This window comes from Anastrepha ludens, chromosome 6, assembly GCF_028408465.1.
Source record: "Anastrepha ludens isolate Willacy chromosome 6, idAnaLude1.1, whole genome shotgun sequence".
Taxonomy (NCBI): Eukaryota; Metazoa; Arthropoda; class Insecta; order Diptera; family Tephritidae; genus Anastrepha; species Anastrepha ludens.
Window position 1 is genome coordinate 1958170 of NC_071502.1, and position 20014 is coordinate 1978183.

The window sequence follows — 20014 nt, forward strand, 5'->3', positions numbered from 1 at the left end:
TAACGCCAAATTAAAAAAAGTCTCTAAATATATTTGCAATTGTTTCCTTTGTTAGTGGATTTTGAGTGCGAACAATTCGAATATATCTTTTCAAAGCTTCCAAATATGAAAAATATAAATTTTTCAAAACTAGATCGTGTTCCTGTATCACCCCATTCCTTTGTTCATATTTTACTAAATATTTATAACTCTCAACGACATTTTAAGGCAAACAGTTGTTTTCTTTCTGAAATCACGACTTCCAAATTGTAACGATTCAATGCGGGCGTCACTGTTGCCCTCTCAATTTCCATTTCCGCACAATCCTCACTCGAAAGTGTCGAACTTAAATATACTTTTGCCACAAACACTCTCTTGTATTTCCGTTTCATGCAACAATTTCCTTTAACTGCGCCCGCCTGCATGCTGCTTGACTCTTCACACTTTCTTCACATACAACAACACAATCCAACACTACCGCAGCCATAACCACAGCGATGTACATACACAGATACAGATGTCAGCGATGCCCACTTTTGCCTATTCGCATTCAAAGGCCGTGGGGGGAAGAGGGGCGCTGTGAGTCGACACACACACACACATACACATGATTTATTATGTGTGAAGTTGATGATGATTGAATTTTATTCCGAGTTTGCTTTACTTTATTTCACTGCACTTTGAGTTGTTTTGCTGAGGCTGAGGCCGAGGCTGATGTTGCTTATGTTTCGCTGCCAACCAGCGGGTTCTGCCGGCATTGTTCTTTGACGTTTGGGTTTTGCTGCTGTTATTCATAGTTTTTATAATGTTTACATAGATATGTACATATACATACATACATGCATATGTTGTTTTTCTACGCTATTTCGCTGATGTTTTGTTGTTCGACAACTATTTGTTTTTTTATTCTAATGCATATATTATTATATTTTTTGCTGTATTGTTGTTCTTTTAGTTCTTGTACTTTTTTATAACATTCTCTATTGCTTTTGCTTCTCTTCTGTGTATTGTTCATTTGTCTCTGCCTCTTCCTCAGCTTCAGCAAAGTTTATCTCATGAGGTCATTTACATTCAGCCTTTGTCTTAACGTCAATTTTCCACTTCTTTTTACGCTTTTTCTTTCTAAATATTCTATCCGGCTACTCCGAGTACTCTTAAACAATGCTGTTTATGCAATTTTCCACGGTCTCCAATTCCTATACACAGCCAACTTTCCTTTGGTGACTTACACTGGCGCCCCTTTTCCATTCTATTCCCTTAGTTCTTCTCGCAATTGTTGTTGTTCTCATTTGTTTAAGAAAAACTGTAATTCTTATTTTCCGCTCACCTGCGAATTCTGCGAAAGAGAATTTCCTTTTTGCTTATAAGCGCAAATGTCCACACACTATGTAAAAACATAAGTATGTATGTATGTATGTATAGGCCTACCGATCCACACATGTTTCCATACATTCATGCCATATGTATTGCTTTAGCATAGAGTGTTTACTTTGTGACCCTAGACTGCTTTACCGCCTGTCCGTTGAACTTCAATGGTTTTTGACAAGTGCATCTCAGTTTTTCCCCTACTTGTTTTTACAAGTGCCATCTTGACAGCTGCTGTCAATTTGATCAAATTACATACTTTGTATGTTCGAGTGCACATTGGAGTAGGTGAAGAATTAAATAACTCGTGCGCCCTAAAGAAACTACTAAAATGGGTTCAAAATTTTGGAAATTATAATACAATATTTGACATGAAAAAATCCATGAAGTTCAGTTTCATTTTCAACTGTTTGCTTGTGTTGAGTGCATGCTGCACATTTCTGCCTTCAGTGACGCCTTCGTTCCACCATCAAAAGCACTCTTTTTTTGCTTCTTAGCTCTTGATTTTGTTTTTATATTTTTGTGACCTTCCAAGCTCGTGTTGTTGACCAGTCGTTAGTTGGCGTTAGTTTCAGAGACCTTCCATATTCCCACATACATTTTTTATTTATGTACATAAGCACACACATTTTTGTTATAATATAATATTTTCTTTTGTTGTTGTATCCCATTTCATGGCCTTTCGTAGATTTAATGTCTTTTTCAATCAGTCTTTTATATAATCTTTTAAATTTCACACCTCTGACAGATTCCAAAAAAAGAACGACCTAAGAGAAATGTAATATTTTTGTTTATAGAGTTATGTGCAATTAGTGGGGAATAACCGCAAACTGTTCTCAAATTTCAAAAACTTCGTTTTTGTAATTTTACGTAAATTTATCCTTTAACAACGGTACGCAAACTGTAAAAAAAGATAAAAGAAAATCTAAAATATATTACAGTGCACTCGCGATAACTCGAACTAATTAAAACAGGCGCTGTTCGATTTATCGAATTTGTTCGACTTATCAATTGAGTGTGCTATGTTAAAAAAACAGTCATCGATATCGATTTTTCGATCGATTGTTGAAAATGGAAGCCAGTAGAAAATTTCTGTAGTATAGTTTCGTTATACGAATTACATTTTGGTCCATTGGCTGGATCAATGGTGTCACATTCGGCGGCATAAACATAGTTAAAATTAAACCATCCTCGGACTTTAATTCGATTTCGTTGGGATGTGATGGGGAATTATCAATTAGAAGAAGAGCCTTCTCAGGTAGTCCCCATCTTTCAAATTTTTTCTTACCTAAATATTAAAGTCATTTAACTTGGTTAAAAAAATTGTTTTAATGAATCTGGATTTTACCTGCGGCACGAACGAATTATGAAACCAGTCTTTGAAAATCGCCGAAGTCATCCAGGCTGATTTGGAATTTTTGTACTCCACCGGACAGTTAAAATTTTTGAAAACACGAGGATTTCTTGCTTTGTCAATAACGAGAAGTTTAAGCTTATGGTTGCCGGTAGCGTTAGTGCAAGCCATAAATTGCCTTATCTTTCTTTTTTATAAGACTTATGGTGGACTTGGCTACCCCATATTCCTTCGCTAGAGAAGTAACACTACGTCCACGTTTAATTTTGTTAAGGACTTCAGCCCTCTCTTTTAATGTTAAACACTTCGACCTTTTACGATCCATTACTCACGTGCACTGATATACTACAAATGACAAATTTAAAGCAATTTGGTCAATGCAAGATGTTGTTCCCAGAAAACTAACGGGATATTAACGCCGAAATATTCATATGGACAATACACTAGTATACATATAATTTATATACATATACTATTACATATGTATCTATGTACAAAATGTACATGTTTGAAAAGAATGTGTGTACAAATAAATTTGTTTTTTTGTTCGAGTTATAGCGCTTTTTTATTGTTCGAGTTACAAAGAAGTCAATAGGGGAAAAAATGTGTTCGAGTTAGCACGTCGTTCGACTTAGCGGCTATTCGAGTTACCGCGAGTGCACTGTATTTGTTATGGGTTGCTGATGTCCTGAATCTTTTAACCGTCCGTTGGGCGCTGTGTCCGACCAGATTTTTTCGACTTTGGACGTGAATTAATCATATTTCTATTTCAGCTAACGGCTTGAGCTTCCAGTTAGTTTAATAATATTTAATTTTCTATCGATTTATTGAAATAATCTTTTAAAAAAGATCCTCGAACAGGACGAAAAAAGGCCAGACCTAAATGCCCAACTTAAAATTCTGAAAAAGGTATCGAACCAAAATAGGTTGCCAATTACGAATCTAAATGCAGATTTCAAAAGTCCAAAGCGGGAAAACATAAGGAAAAGAACTAAACAGGCTTTGGATTAGAGGATGATGACTAACAGTGGCTAATTACGTTACGCGGCTTTGTTAGCGTTAGAAGTTCCCTCGAGCGCCCCCGAGTGGCCAGAAAAACCTCGCGACTTGGCACGTTTTCCAGTAGTCGCTGAGTTGACGCGAGTCCCATCTTTCCAGGAGTCGACCACAGGTTCTCAAAGAACCCCAATCCTCTCGTTTTGCGATGAAACCGTTTCCAGCGTGCCCTGTCTAGCCAGCTCATCAGCCTAGCCTTCTATGCTGCTGTGACCGGGAGCACAAATGAGCCTAATTTCAAAGTATTCGGTTGCAGTCGAGAGAGAAGTCAGGCATTTCCTGACTAATTGCGAACGCACAAAAACGAGTCCTTTACAGTAATTACAGAAGTAAGCAACCAATTCACTCCTCGCTTAATTGCGGCTACCTCCGCTTGGAAAACACTATAGTGGAAGCCTAAATTTGAGCTTGATGGGATTTCCTCCCTCGCCAACTCGTCCGTTAAACTTCGAGAAAAAACAACCTAATTTGATTAAGTTTTTGGTATATCAAGCGCTAACTGCTAAAAAAGCGAAAGTGACAAAAAAAAAATTTTTCAGTAGACGTATTTTTTGATTGCAATTGAGCGCATTGAAGCCGAAATAGCTTTGCCCAAAATTTTTAAACGGTACTTCGTAGGACTTTGAAATTTATAAAGCATGGTGCATGGTGGTAAACTATCGGTTTCAATCGATTGCTGGAAATCGAAAATTTTGTTGAGTAATTAAATGGTTAAAATTTGTCAACCTTTTCTGCAACCTTTAGTGGTGTTTAGCTCCTGCGTTCGATTTTGTAAACCTAAAATTGCAAAAACTGCAGCATTTCGAGGAGAAGAAGAGTTCGAGAGAAGTGCCAATAATGGCATTATTTTTTAAAATAATTATACCATTAAAGGCACATTTTGAAAACCTAATAAACTGAACCTCTTTCTGCATTACTTTTTAATGACCGCATAATATCTCAAAAATATAGTCTCAAAATTTCAAGTAAATCGGCAAAATTGGCGACTTTATGAGTATTTGAGCGTCCGTTGTTCCAGGCCGTGTTTCTATACCTGTTTAATTTTAAGACGCTTTTCTGAAACTTCCTATTCTTGAAGTCCCTGTACGCCATTACTCAAATTCTTTACACAACTCACCACGCACCCCTGGGAGCTTTCCTGTTTTTTCTTAAACTCGTAATTATTTATCTTGCAATAACTAATTAGCCGATTTTTTTAAGTTTCTTTTTGGCTTCCAAGTGTCAAGAAATATTGAAAAATAAAAAAAGAAATCCTTCCAGGGATACCTTGAAAAACATCCCCTGAACAAATGCATTTGGATTTCTTTGTTTCAGATTTCATTTCCTCCTTGCGATTTATGATGTACACCGTAAAACAACTTTTTTCGATTCTTCTCCGAAGATTATCTGTTACTCGGTTAATTTTCAATATTTTAAATTTCAATTTATGACACAAAAATTGGACTGCATAAATTGACACTAACTGCACAGCTGCCACCTATATATGCATACATACACACACAGTTCGTCAATTAGGTGTATGTAGGAATGTTATTTTCGGCAAGCAATTAATTAAAATGCAATTGCAGTGCGTGTCCCGGTAGTCCAATTTCGGCTACTGGCGGCATTCGTTCGGAATTATGTTAGGGTTTGACTAAATAACTATACAGTTGTAATGCGCCAGCAAAAGGCCTATTGAGACCAACAAATATAACCACGAACATTCCTTACTTTACCACAATACACTCCCTGTAGGAAATTTTACCCTGGTACCGAAAAGTTGCACTTCCAGTGAATATACAACCATGGCCATGTGGGGAGGAGGAGGAACACGGCCAAACATCCAAGAAAGGGAGTAAATGTCAATTATTATTATTATTGACATTATTGTATTAGAGAAGCAAGTAAGAATTGATGCATCCCGTCTTCGACAGGGGAAATACTCTGCTTGTCACTGCCATATTGAAGACAGATGTCGCTACTCGCTGTATGAGTAGCAAAGTTCTTCAATTTGACTGGTTCTGAACCACAAGTTTAGTTCTTTAGCTCAGGCTTCCCAACAGGTGCTATTACAGGTCTATGTGAATGGCTGTGAATCGTACTAATTCGTATTCGCATTCGTATTCACAAATTGACTTCATCGGCTGCCCAGTTGGGAATGTGTTTCCAGTGTGCCCGGTGTATTCGGCTTTGCTGCCCATTTTCGTAAGTCATACCAAAGTTCGCAGACATCCATGTCATTACTTATACATTTTCCGCATTTACTTGTCTTTTAAGTAAAACTATTACCCCGTTATGTATGTCGTATGGGTGTGTGCATTTGTGTGCTAGTGGTGACAGAAAGAACACCTAGAAAAGGGGCTAAAACGTTTATATTTTTGCCTTCCAAACATTTCTCTAGACTAGACACCGTAATGGTCTACCCTTTTCATGTCTTCCTCAGGTGTTCTTCCCTTTGGCGACATGCCAATGAGTTTTGAAATTTTCTGCATACGCTTGCTAGGCTATACTTAATTATTATTTACGTTATCATTTTTACGTTCTTTTATTATCATGTTTCTACTTTTCCTTGGGTTCTTCACATTGTCTTATACTGCGTTCCAGAAGAGCGGCTACTTCATATTTTTTTAATGTCACCGTCTTACGAATTTATGGTTGACGATTAGAAAGTAACAGTTTTTAAATGAAATACTTTTAGACGGACCTGTGGAAAATTATTATAATTCATTTTTCCCTTAAAAAGCAACCTTAATTTATAGAAGGTTAAGAGAAAATATCAAAATAAGATGGTATAGCCTCGTCTGAAACAATCAGGCTTTAAGTGTTGCCTGACGAGGTTTCTTATTCGAGGAGTTGGTGTCGAACCCATGCCATAACGGGGCTAGTCTCATGTGTCCAAAAGTTGAGTGAACATTACGGTTGAGACTGTTAAAGAATTATCTACACACAGGATGACCAAACGATAAATTAAATGCACGTTCTTGTGAAACGTAGTGTACATCTGTACTGAGACTTTATGACTACATTTTCCGAAATAGATTCGCCTCATTGACAGCTAGACAGACCTTATCGGTTGGCTGTCTTGTTTGGCGCGAGTTTATGTCACTTTCGGCGGAAAATCGTTAGTGACTATTTACGGCAGGTCGAATTGACAATTTGGAAAAGGTTCCTGCATTTTCGGTATACAGTTTGACGACTAATATATCCGTAGAATGATAGACGCTTTTAATTAATTGGATTTTTGAAGACTAAAAAGTTATGCAATTATCGAATAAGGAAAACAGAGGTAGAATTTAGCAAAACAAAAAAAAAAATAATAATAATAATAATAAAATGGCTTGTATGTGACTGAAGGTTGTTTTATTGGCTTTACTGATTAATTTGCAGAAGTGAGAGATACTGCATTCGAAAGTCAAGGCGTCGCAGCTGGCGGTCGTTCGTACGAGGTGTGGCGAGACAACTGTTTTTTATTTGTGCCCCACCATCAAAATTCATTCATAGAATTGATTCAACGTGAAATGCCGAACGAAATCGGGTTCAGAAACCTTTTAGATAGTTGAAAAACAAAACGTTGTATTTGGTGGAAGGAGTATTAATTAAAAGGAGGAGATTTCGGAAAATAACAAAAGATTGTAGAATTTACATACAAAGTTCCCCTTGGATTCCACAATAGTGCCATATTGCGCGGAATGTATGTGAACTCGTACGTGAACTCAAGTTTAAGAAAATATTTATTCTGCTCGGTATGTGTCCAATAAGAGGCAGATTGCTTCATACAAAAATAAAACACGCAGGCAAGGGTTGCCTTGGGTAAGCACATTTTACCATTTCCACAACCAGTTTTAAACAAAGTGTGTACCACACCCCTTTCGAATGGCGCACAATTACTATTATTATAATACAAGAATTGTCCATGGCGAAATGTATGTTAATGTTGCTGGTGGATGCTCACTACTTTAAAAGCAACCTTTTATTTAGCAAAAGTCAAAACAAGATTTGCTGAAAATGTGCCCTTGGTGAGATCTGTGCAAGAATTCAATATTTTATCCGAAAATATCGCCATTGATTTTTCCATCGAAATCCAAGTTTTTTTGTAAAATATTCACACTACTTTGTATGAAAATATTTTTTATTATCATTAATAAAACTATTTATTGTTCATGGACTGAACTAAACACATATTTTTTGATATCACATTCGTTCATCGTGGATATTTTTGAGTTAACATCGCGAGTCTGAAAACTTCGTGCCTAATGGGGTTGCGAAGGAATTGCTGGAAATATAGTAAAAGCAACAAATCTCTAAAAAATTTTATGGAATGTTTTTGGAGTAACATTTTTTGACCGGATATTCATTTACACTTTGCTCAAGAGCTCAAGTCATGGTGTGGAAATGATGTTGGCTGAAATTTCAGATGTCTTAAAAGATAAGAGTTCTCACCGTAGTCAAGTACGGTGGCGATTTATTGGTGCAAATTTATTACGAAAATAATGGTTCGATTCGCGCGACGCATCGAAAAAAATTTTGTTCAGCGATGAAGCTCACTTTTGGTTGAATGGGTATGTCAATAAGCAAAATTGTCGCATTTGGAGTGAACATAATCCACAAGCCGATTTCAAAGCCGTTTTCTTAATATTTTCAACAGTTTCTTCGTGATTATTCTGCTAATCAGTTTTGTGATATTTTTTATTTTTGCGTTGAATTACAAAATATACCCAGAACTGAATGCATCCTACACACATTAACAGTTTATAAATGCAGTGGTTTAAGATCCACACATTCGTATTTGTTTATGTTCGTGCATTTAATATTGGGGAATAATTGATGAAAAAAATTAAAATATCGCTGGAAAAATACACACAACAGATGTGATGTATATATGTATGTAGGTCACAACGATACCGTGAAAGTGCATTTATAATTACTGATTGGCTTGGCTTGCCTTGACTGGCTGCAAAGCGAGTGCACCGAAGTTTATTGGCTTTGCCGAACATCGCTTATGCTATCGTCCATTATCAACAGCAATGCCAACCGCTACTTTTGTGATAAAAGCCTAATAATTCACATATGTATATACAATAGTTGTTTGTTGTTATACCACTTTTTTGTTTTTTCGTTACGTTTTTGTTTGTTAGCACCGCAAATGATGCATAAAGCGACTTGAAACGGCAACGCCGAAATCAGCTACGCACTTTGCCATTAAACATAATTAAACATATTTTACGACCGGTCATTATTTTTCCTAAATGGACTTTAACACTATTCTTACCAACCCAACCAACCAACAGGCCAGACGCGCGGTCATATGAATGTATACTCGTGCATGTAATTATTCATATGAATTTTGGGCGGTTGTTTAGACCATTTCAAAGTGCATTGCAGTTTGGCGCTTTTTGTTTTCCCGCTTCTTTTGCTTTCGGTATCCAGTACCTAAATAATTATTAATTTGTGAAAAATAACACTATTACCAAATACATAGTAATTATTAATTATAAAAATATTTTTGAATGACACACACACATACACTCGTACGATACATACAAGGTGAAGCCACAGTAAATAAGACTGTGCTAAAATAGAACCGACAGGAGCTTTGTTCTGATAGCTTCCAGTTTATTTATTCAAAATAGGCCCCCTTTGGCCTCGATACACTGTTTTGCGCGATCTAAAAGCTTTTCGTGTTTCATGTCATTGGGCGGAATGTCTTTCAGGATGTCAGTACAAGCCTTTTGGATGGCTTCTACGGACGCAAAACGTTTTCTTTCATAGCCAAATGCAATTTTTCGAATAGGTAGAAGTCACAGGAAGCCATATCAGGCGAATCGGTGAGTGATTGATGGTTAAAATGCGATTTCTAGTCAAAAAATCAGCCAAAAGAGTGGATCGATGCGATGCTGCTTTATCATGCAGTTAGCGCCAGCTTCCTCCTTCCCGGTATTCAGGGCGAATTCGACGAATGCGATGCAACAAACGATTCAAAACGCCAAGAAAAAAGATGGCATTGACGATTTGGCCCGTTGGCCCGAACTTCTTGTGCGCAATTCCCTTGGAATCGTAATAACAAATGAGCATCGACTTGATTTTTGACTTCCCCAAAACCATTTTTTGGGTGGTGGCTCGTCTGGTGGTGGCTCGTCCATTTCGCACTTTGACGCCAGATATAATGTTGTAAAGGAAGTTCTCGCTTCTTTAATGAGGTCTTTCGAATGTTGAATGCTCAGCAATTTTTGGTACTCAGTTAACTTGTGCGGAATGAAACGTGCACAGACCTTTCGTAAGGCCAAATTATCAGTTAAAATGCAATAACTCGACCGATTCCATGAATTTCAACGATGATTTCGGTTAATTTTTGACAAATTTACGAACAATTTCGATGGAGTTTTTGGTGATTACTAATTTTGGGCGGTCATTACTGTCCTCAAAACTATCTCTGAAACGTGTAAACCACTTATGAACTCTGGCACGAGATAGACAATCATCGCCATAAACATTTCATCAATTCAAATGTTTCGGTAATCGTTTTGCCGATTTTAAAAATTGATAAAATTTTGATATTAGTTTTTTCTTCGAAACTCATTTTCGTACCGGTGACACAAACATACTGACTCTTTAGACGCAATAACTTCGCTTCCACTGAACCAAAGGCTACCAAGCTTTCACTGGAAGTCAACTGGGGATGTAACTTCCAACGCACTAACTCATTAAAAAGATGGCGCCATCAAAAGCACTTTTATGACGCCAGTCTTATTTATTTTGGACTTCACCTTGTATATGTAGTATATGCATGCGTGTTAAGAAGTGAACGGAACAATTTTTTTTTTCATTTGAATTTATGATATAAGCGGTTTACAGTTTTGGAGGAGGACTAACATTCGAATTTTTAGCCATTCTGAGTTACTGAAAACCAATGCCAAGAGCGCGCTTTCCATTCATCTCAAAATACCTATATACCTGGGTGCGCCCCTGATCTCTTTGCTAAGTCATTCAGTATATCTGGCCTCATTAAAACGTTTGTACCTCCTAAATCCATTTCCAAATGAGGTTATTGAAAAATTATCGAATGTGAAAAAGTTTACAAATTTATCTCCGATCTATAAATGCTATTAAAATTGAATATTAGTATGCACAGGGCCTTCCATGTTTGATCTAAGTTTTCTCCAGTGTTTAGTTTTGACAGTCGTCATAGTTAAATGGCGTATCTTTTTGCAGATCTACATTGCAGCAAAATTAGTTCGATTTCGCTCAAGAACCGTGAAAAGATAATTGTGGAAATTGGTGGATCTGTAAAAATCACATTCAGGCAGAAAAGTGGTTGTTTAGGTCTAGCTGGGTACAACACATAAGGTCAATACAAGGATGATAGGATTTACCAAGTTTGCTCTTTAACTATGGTGAAAAAGAAAATTGTGAGAGGAACTTCGGTTGCCATTTCACTGGGGAGATTCGGCAACCGAAATCTGCACGATCATTTCACATGTATTCACACACGCGTCCAATCAGTCGTTGGTTAGTTGGCAACGAAGTGCCATTGGTAGATTTTTTTCGTATATCACCAACACAATCTCACTTTTTTTGTAAACACACCTCAAGTGACGTCAGCCCATCAACTGATTCTGTCGAATTGGCTCAGAGCCGAATAACGGTCTGCTAAAGAGCACACCTCTAAGAATTTTTTCGCCATGGGCTCTACAGTGCACATTCCTACCAGCCGTTCAAATGTAAATATCGCTGGTGATGTCATTGGACCATTTTCCTACGATTTCGAGATATAAGAGCAGATTTTTGACCTTTTGTTGATGGTGCGGTTATTGACGACATGTGGTTTCAACAAGACTCTGTTTCAAGTAATTTGGATGTTAAAACTGAATGAACTGTTGAAAAATTTCTTTAGTGTTGGTTGTCATAACAGTTGCGGAACCTTAGCTATTCAGGTTAAAAGGGTGTGCGAATGTATATTTACTTGAAGTCATTGTTTTGTCGGGAATATCGTTTCTAGCTTCTGTAATAATAAGGCCTTCTTTAAACGCAGTATGCAAGCTTTAGCTATGCCTATAAATTATTTTATAAGACTGTTGAGAAATGCACCCTTTTTTGACCTAGGCGTATGGAATAATAAACAAATAGATCTCGCCGAAACAGCGACTTGTTTGCTTAAAAAATTGGGTAAAATACGTGCCGAAGATATGTTTCCACATATTCCGGTACACAAGCATGTAACCGAACACAGAACCTCTTCTTTTGTAAAGTCCCTAAGCATAACTTTAACTACTTCCACTTTCGCCTGTCTGCCCCCTCCTCCTAGTACTAGTGCACTTGGGTATGTGTGCATGTATGTAGTGCAACTGTAATTGCCTTCGTTCTACACTTTTCCCATCTCTAATTCCATTTCTGCCAGGCAAATGATTAATGATTTGTTCTTTCTTGTCTTTTCAGAATTAATAATTTAATTTCAGTTTACTAAAACAATTGAACATTAGAAAAACACGCGCACCAACAAAGCTTCAACGAAACCAAAACGATACCAACAACGGAGCTGAACGAAAATTCGAACAATTAACAAAAACAAACAAAACAAAAAAACAACACAATTGCGATTTTGGAGATTTTGTTCTCTGCCAATTAAAGCATTAGCGAAGAAATAAGCAAAAGTTAAAAATACAATAATTAAAAAGCTGAAGAAACATTGAAGAAGAAAATAAAGTTAGTGAATCAAATATAATAAAAACACAAAAATGTCGGAACGTCAAAATAATTTAAGTAATTGGCCGCAGCTTTTGAGGCGTTTCAGTTTTAGAAAAGATATAAGCGGTTGAGCCATCGCCATCAATGACCGTGAAGTTCATCGTCAACGTAGCAGAAAGTGTACTTACGCGTACATATGTATGTATTGCATGTATCATCAATCGAATCAGTTATGATATAATAGTGGAAAAAACCTGCCAATGATAAAGTCAAGAGGAGCAGCAAAAGCGAGTAAGAAGGGAACAACATAAAGCGTTAACAATTAGAAGCAATAATTGTAATTGTTCAAAATTGTCAAAACATTTTTGCAAGCCGCAAAACAAAAACAAAAAAAGCTACGTGTTTTTCAAAAGCATACACATAAATTGAGAGAATCTAGCAAGATGGATTTGAGCTTGGAACGCGATAGCTCTTCTGCGCTGGGCAGTCTCTTTCAACAGATCATCAATGATTTGAAGGTAACCGCCAAACACTATCACTCACTATGAGCACATTTGTATATATAAATATACATTGTGGACGTCAAAAGAAAGTGATACGTTTTTTTGACTATTTATTTATTTATTTTGTACCTTCAGTTATTTTTTTATAAAAATATAATTTATACTACAACAAGCCTCATATACAGCAAAGTTTCGAACTTTGCAAAAGATTTGTAAATAAAAATTCGGGAGAATATGCAATTTTATACTTCATTGAGTTTTGGTATAGTAAAGTGCAAGTTTCAAGTAGGTCTAAAATCACACTGATTTTTAAAATTTTTTTCAGCCTTGTGCATTTTCTCCATTTAACGCCTACTCCACATTATTTTGGAAAACACGCAACACCATCAGCAGAAAAAATTGTAAAAAATCAACGCGATTTTTGAACCACATGAAACTTGGACTCTGTTATACCAAAATTCAATGAGCTATAAAACTGCATACCCGAAATTTTTCTAAAACTCTGGTGAAAAAGTTTGAAGCTTTGATGAAAATTTGCCGAAATCTTGCTTTGCTTTATATGGTTTTTGTTGTAGTATGAACTGTGTTTTTATATATAAATAATTGAAATTACAAATTAAAAAGTAAATAAATAAATAGTCAAATCTTGTCAATATATGGTGTACACTTTCTTTTGACGTTGACTGTACGTATTTATAAATTAGACCTAATTAAGCTTTTTAAGTACATATCCTTCCATCTAACGTTTGGAATTTTGTTTCATTCGACTATAAAGAGTACACCTTGCCATTAACCTGTAAATACTAATATGGCTTTAAGGGAAGAAACCGGTTTAGATCGATCAAAATATCAATTTTTTTATTGCATAAATCGTTAGTATAACTACTCAAGAGTATGTGGTAAAAATTTTAAAGCGAAATTCGCATTATTTCGATTCTATGAGCGCTTAAGTGACTGCCCGTCGGTTCCGCACCGTAGCGCGCGTTAGTTAGAACGACGATACTACTACTTTTTTTCAACTGGTGGGCACTCTAGCTCAAAAAGTTATTGACCAATCGTTCTAAAATTTTTCGGGATTTTTTCTTTATTCAATTCTAATCTATATGAACCTAATTCTGGGATTATATTATTATTTAAAATATGGTTTTTTAACCAAAATAGATGAAAAAACATGGTTTTAAAAAACTACTTTGTGTTCAAGCACCTCAAAAGCATGCAATTTTCAATATTGTTTTACCACAATTAGGTTCATATTCTTAGGAAATATGTTGTTAATAAAAAAATTGCAACTTCAGGAATTCCCACCAGCAAGACACTCGTATGGTGATCGTCCATGGACAGCACGCTCTAACGCCGCTATTTCCCGCGGAAATAGCTTCAAAAAAATTTAAATGTGTACCTAAAAATATAAATAAAATATCCTCTAAACTTAAACAATTCCTGATTATTCCTTCTTTGTTCAAAAAATTCTCGAAAAACATCAAAATGTTGGCCTCCTAAACCGGTTTCCCCCCTTAAGTTATTTGAACCATCCATTGTTTGCATAAGTGACAAAATATTAAGATTTCTGAAGTACCCTGTTATGTATGTCAGGTCGGCCATCTTCTCGGCCTTTTTTTGGGCGGCTGAGAAGAAGTTGACGCAGAAAAAGATGAGCGGGAATAAACATCTACATTAATGTAAGAAATCCTGCCTTAAATAAGTTCGATAATAAAACTTAAAATATAATGCCTTCCACGACTGGTTTCACAGTGCCAATTCTGTCAAACCAATTTTTCAGTACATTTTCAGTACAACTTCGACATCAGGTTTCAACACTTGACCCGTTTTTTTATGGATAGCGTAACATTTACCTTAATGGCACCACACAAGAAATATGTACTATAGTTAAAGGAGTCTAATCGCTGTTTCTAAGCGGCCAATTGGTATCACCGCCGCAATTTACTATTATATATTCAGTGGAAAAACAACCAATTTAAATATAAACAAAATTTCTGACACATCACTGATGTTATTCTTGCTGTCAACGTCAGAAGAATTATCTACAGATTTTAATGACCGCTAGGCAAGGCGTTCTTGTTTATTCGAGTGCTATCAAAAATCGACTCACTGACATACATACATATACATATATAAATCTGACATGTAATATAAATCAATTGCACTGACTTCATTTAAACAAAAATACGTGTGCGTGTAAAAGAGAAACTTAAATCTAAAACTGGCACAATCCAAATATTTGATTGACCACTCTGTAACAATATATGTATAAACTTTTATATTTTTCGATTCCAGGTAAAATAATTGCATATCTATTTTTTTTAATTATAAAAACATTTACTACTATTTTGGTTTGATTAGTGTACGATTATGTGTGAGGGCCTTAAAAATGTGAAGAGATTCAATACTTTTTATATGATTTATATTAGTTTAATTATATTTAATTAAAAAAACTCATTAACACTTTGTTTTTGGGGGCTATCTTCATTATCTTCCAAGTTCTGTTCATTCTCATTGCCTTAACCATCTGCGTATAGAAAGAACGAAGTCAAGAGCGTGCGCACACACATTCATAAAAATAAAAGTATCAAATAACCAAAAAGGCATGCCAGAGTATCGAAGCTCCTTGTTTTCTTTTTTTTTACTTTTTTTTTGTTTTAATTTTGTTTATTCAAAGACCTCACGAAATGCACTCAAATTCATAATTCAATGCACATCACTGCGACATCGGCTAGGCAGGCAGGCCGGCAGCAGCTGAGGTCTACTTATAAAAGTCGAAATGAAAAAGTTAAATTAAAGCAAGAATGGCGGCAGCAGCAAGGTCATCAGCGTCTCTGTTTGTTGTGCATTCAAGTGTTCACTCGTCTGCCTTTCGTGTAGACACAAATGTTTTCAAACATGTGATATTTTATCGTTTGAAGCGAGCAGCAAGAGAAGAACAAGAAGAGCATACGAAATTGGTAAACAAAACATATAGCGTACATTTTTTTCTTTTATTTGTCATTTTACTATGTATATTTCTCACGCATGCATTATGATTGCTGAACGCGTTTTCGGTTATCTTAAAAACGTTTGGGCAAATATCAAAGTGTATGCGCACTCAATTTAATAGACAGTTTTATTTTGATAACATTTTTTTTGTTTATGTATTTTCACTTGCCTTCTTTAGCTGTGCAACATTAAGGAATAAAAAGAAACAAGCTGAAAATGCTAGCAACGCCAAATAATTAATTGATGTGGCCATGTGGTTTTCAGTTGTTTGAAAATAGTTTGGTTATTGTGCATAACCTTGAGACTCAGTTTGTTAGTGTGTTTGTAAAGGAAGTAATTTATTGCCTTGGACGCACTTCGTAATGAGTGGACCATTGCTTTATTTCCTAGAATTAGTTGCACTTCAAACGAACAGTGAGTTGAACTTTCAAAACTATTGATTAGAAAGTATTATCTGCGTGCCCATTGAATGCTGAAACATAATCAATTAAGAAATAAATTATAGATTGTATTAAATGCAGTATTTGATCATTAACTCGATTTTTTGATCATTTAGGATATTTGATGTCTTATTTTGTTATTTATACGAATAACACTGTGCAACAACCGAAACCAGTCCGGACTTTGTTACTATTTTCTGAAACTATATCCAGTAATAAAATCCTCAAAGGGTGGGTTTGCAAAAGGAAGCTCGACGTTTTTTTACGACCTACTAAAGTTTCGATGTCCCAGCTGTTATCGGATTTAAAAAGGGTTTTGTTTTTTAAATAAAAGTCGATTTAATTATGCTCGTTTTACGTCTACTCCCCTGTCAGACAAAAAGGAAAAGAGGCCGGGCTCCCATTCTACACTAACAACTGACTCCAGCGATTTGCACGACTGGCTTTTGAAGAGTGTACAGTACCACCATCAAACGCGAGCTCAACCAAAACCGCCCCTGCGAGAGGACTGTCGTAGTAGCGCTGGATCTAAAGAAGGCTTTCGATGCTGTCAGACACGCCACGCCTCTAGATGACAGAGTCGACACTTCCACCAGGGCTGGAGAGGTGGACAGCGAACATACGTCGGTGCTATTTCGAGACCAAATCTCTTTTTAACTTCTACATCTCGAAACTCCCCCAGCCACCAGAGGGAGTCTCCCTGGTCTCCTTCGGCGACGACTGCACGATAATAGCGTTGAGCAATGACATTGATGGTCTATGGGAACTTACAACATTCCCCCACGACGTCCACGGCGACCCTCTTCACCAAATGAGGTCAAATTGCAACGTAATGTAAAAGTCGCCGACATACCAATACCGATTGTAAACAACTCCAAAATCGTGGGAGTTACCTTCGACAGTTTGCTCTGCTTCTCTGCGCATACAACCGCTATTGTCACTAAAGACAAAAACCGCCACAAGGTCCTCAAATCGCTTGCCGGCAGCACTTGGAGCAAAATCAAAGAAATGTTGCTACGACATTTAAGGCAATTAGCCGGCCGGCTCTAAACTATGCTGCGCCTGTCTGGTCGCCTGGAACTAGTGATTCGCAGTGGACGATGCTTGGCACAATTGATGAACTGGCAAGTCAGGGGCATCCTATAATGAATACGAAGCGGTAAAAATAAGCTGTCCCTAAGGCGTGTGCAAAAGAGAGATCTTCTTGCTATTCCAGATGAAAGCCGTTGCCATATGGACTAACATGGATACCTGCAAAATAACTAAACAACCGAGGCCCCATCTCAAAAAATTCAGAACTGATGAGTTCTTAAGAAAGCCACGAGAAGGCAGCGATAGATGTAGAAGCTGCAATCAAGAATAATCGAAGAAAACAGTCTAACAGTTAACTTAAAGATATGCAGAAAAGAAAATAGGCGGCAATGACAAATTCATAGTCAAACCAAGATGGATCGATAAAGAAAAAGTAGTGGTTCTATAAGTGGTCTATCACTCTGTGCTAATTTGGTCCGGGCTGTGTCACTTAGACAACACCACCACCACTGCCACCCCTCCTCAAAAAAAAATATGTAGCTGGTCGTGATCATGCTTCAGAATATCGTTTTTCTATTGTAAAATACGAAAGGTACAGAAAACAGAAATAAGTGAAAACGCCGTGTACTTGATCATCTACCTGTGAAAAAATATTATTTCATGGCCTCACTCTGTACCTAAAAAAATTCATAAACTTCAATTAAAATATTTGCTCAGATGCGAGTTTTCCATCTAATCCTGCTCACCCATTACTGTTCATTGTTAACTAAACAAATTGGCCGAGTATTATAGAAAATGTCACATTGATTAATGCCATTCAATGTGGATTTGCTGCACCCTTAACATTTTTATTCTACACAGATCCTTCTACAAGTAGTACCGGAATTGATATTCATGAAGCGTTTAATCGTTTAATTGCAACTGCGTCTTAAAAGCGCTTGTCTCCTTTCGAGCCACAGCTGCTTACGGCCACTGAAACCTCACCCATAAGTGCGATCAGAGATAATTCCTATGGCAAATGCCAGCTACACCGTAATATTTTTAATGACATTCGATTGTGCGAGATTTCATTTTCGATAAATTTACAAAACGCTTACGCTCGGATTGAGACAGCGTTCACGGCATTTAGATTTACTTATTTCGTTGCAGCGCTGCACCGGCCGCAAATTGTAAATTCTGCCCCAAATACGTTTGTTATTTACATTTTACGGTTAACACGAAATCAAAACAAAGTAAAACTGCCGAAAATAAACTAAACCGAGAGGCAGTGGTTGGCTGGCTGGTGCTCTGTGGGTTATGTATCTTCAGCTACCGTAACTCTGTCCACAGTGGTTTGTTGTATGTTGTGTGGTCCAGTGTTGTTGTTAGCGCACAATTTACATTTTCTTGCCGTTATTGGCCAACACACAAAAGTAAAATCTCTCCTAATTTTAGCATTTGTTATGCAAATTAAGTAATCGGGGTGCTTTGAGAACTCTTCGCAAGAAGTATAAGCTAATTGTTTATCAGATTTTGTGCGCCAATTTTTTCGCACAATGTTTTAAAGTTAAATACAATTTGATAAGCTGAATTTTATCGTCGAATGGTTTTATCCTCTTCAATCGTGCATGCGCCGAAATCAATTAAGTGTAAATTGACGTAGAAACCAAATTACTAAAAATATCGTAAAAAATATACAGCAGGTGTTCTGGTGTGCGTGATTTTCCTCCTCCGTTTTACTCTTGCACCACTCACATAGACGTACATACATGAACCCAAAAGCTCTTTGCACTATAAATAAAACACTATTTAAGTATTTTGTGTGTGTGTGTGTGAAGACTGAATGAACCAGGAAGCTGCTGCCGTGGTAAAAATGTCGTCTGATGAACTGACGGATTAACTGACTGGCTGGGAACTGGGAGCCTCTGACATGTCGCATTCTATGTAGTCGCTGCTGATGCTGCTGCGGCCGATTGGTTGCCAGTTTTTCGTTCGCCTCACAAGGTAAAAATACCCTTCTCGAAAGTAGGTGATCGAAATGGAATTTAGCCCGACATTAGAGAAGGCTAAAATGCACTATGCATGACAATGAGGTGCTTGCCGTGGTAGGGCCGAAACGACGCATGGTTCCATCTTTGTCAAAGATCTTGAAAATCGATTTTTTGTTTTACTTACGCATTATAAGATTAACTTTGTCCAGCGTCATGACTAACCCTTAGCGAATTGGGTCATATATAGAGGTCCTTTTTCTCCCTTCTCGTTTTGAAGAACCAGTTGAACTCCTCGTTCAACTTCTCTCTTCCTCTGCCGTTTGTTTCTAAAACATCCGTAGTGCTACATAATCATTTAGATCGGTAGCGAAATAGATCGTCTTCAATTATTTTTCCTCCGATTAGCACCCTCTATGGAGCTTGTGGGGTATTTGTGTCTTCTGCCCAATGGATAATATAAGTAATCGGCAAGACACCGGAATTTTCCTGGGAGCTAAAGAGAAATGTCTCGGCTTAGGCAACAAGGTCAGAGAGGTACCTCAGAAACAGTTATTTTGCTGTTCTCGAATAATCGTACTTACACATGAATGAATCGAGGTTTGCACCTCGACCTTTCGATTGTTTATGCGCGTACTTACACGTACGCCTAAGCCTTTCGAGAAA

At 36.9% G+C, this 20014-nt stretch overlaps 1 protein-coding gene across 10 annotated transcripts in view; it reads left to right on the forward strand.

Annotated features, from left to right (window-relative positions):
• Positions 1–20014, forward strand: part of LOC128865694 (mucin-2) — a 146702-nt gene that overhangs the window by 26022 nt on the left and 100666 nt on the right. For all 10 annotated transcript variants that reach the window (XM_054105962.1, XM_054105964.1, XM_054105965.1 and 7 more), the window contains exon 2: positions 12167–12933. In XM_054105962.1, coding sequence (XP_053961937.1) covers positions 12859–12933 — 75 coding nt within the window. In that variant the 5' untranslated portion in view covers positions 12167–12858. The remainder of the gene's footprint in view (positions 1–12166; positions 12934–20014) is intronic.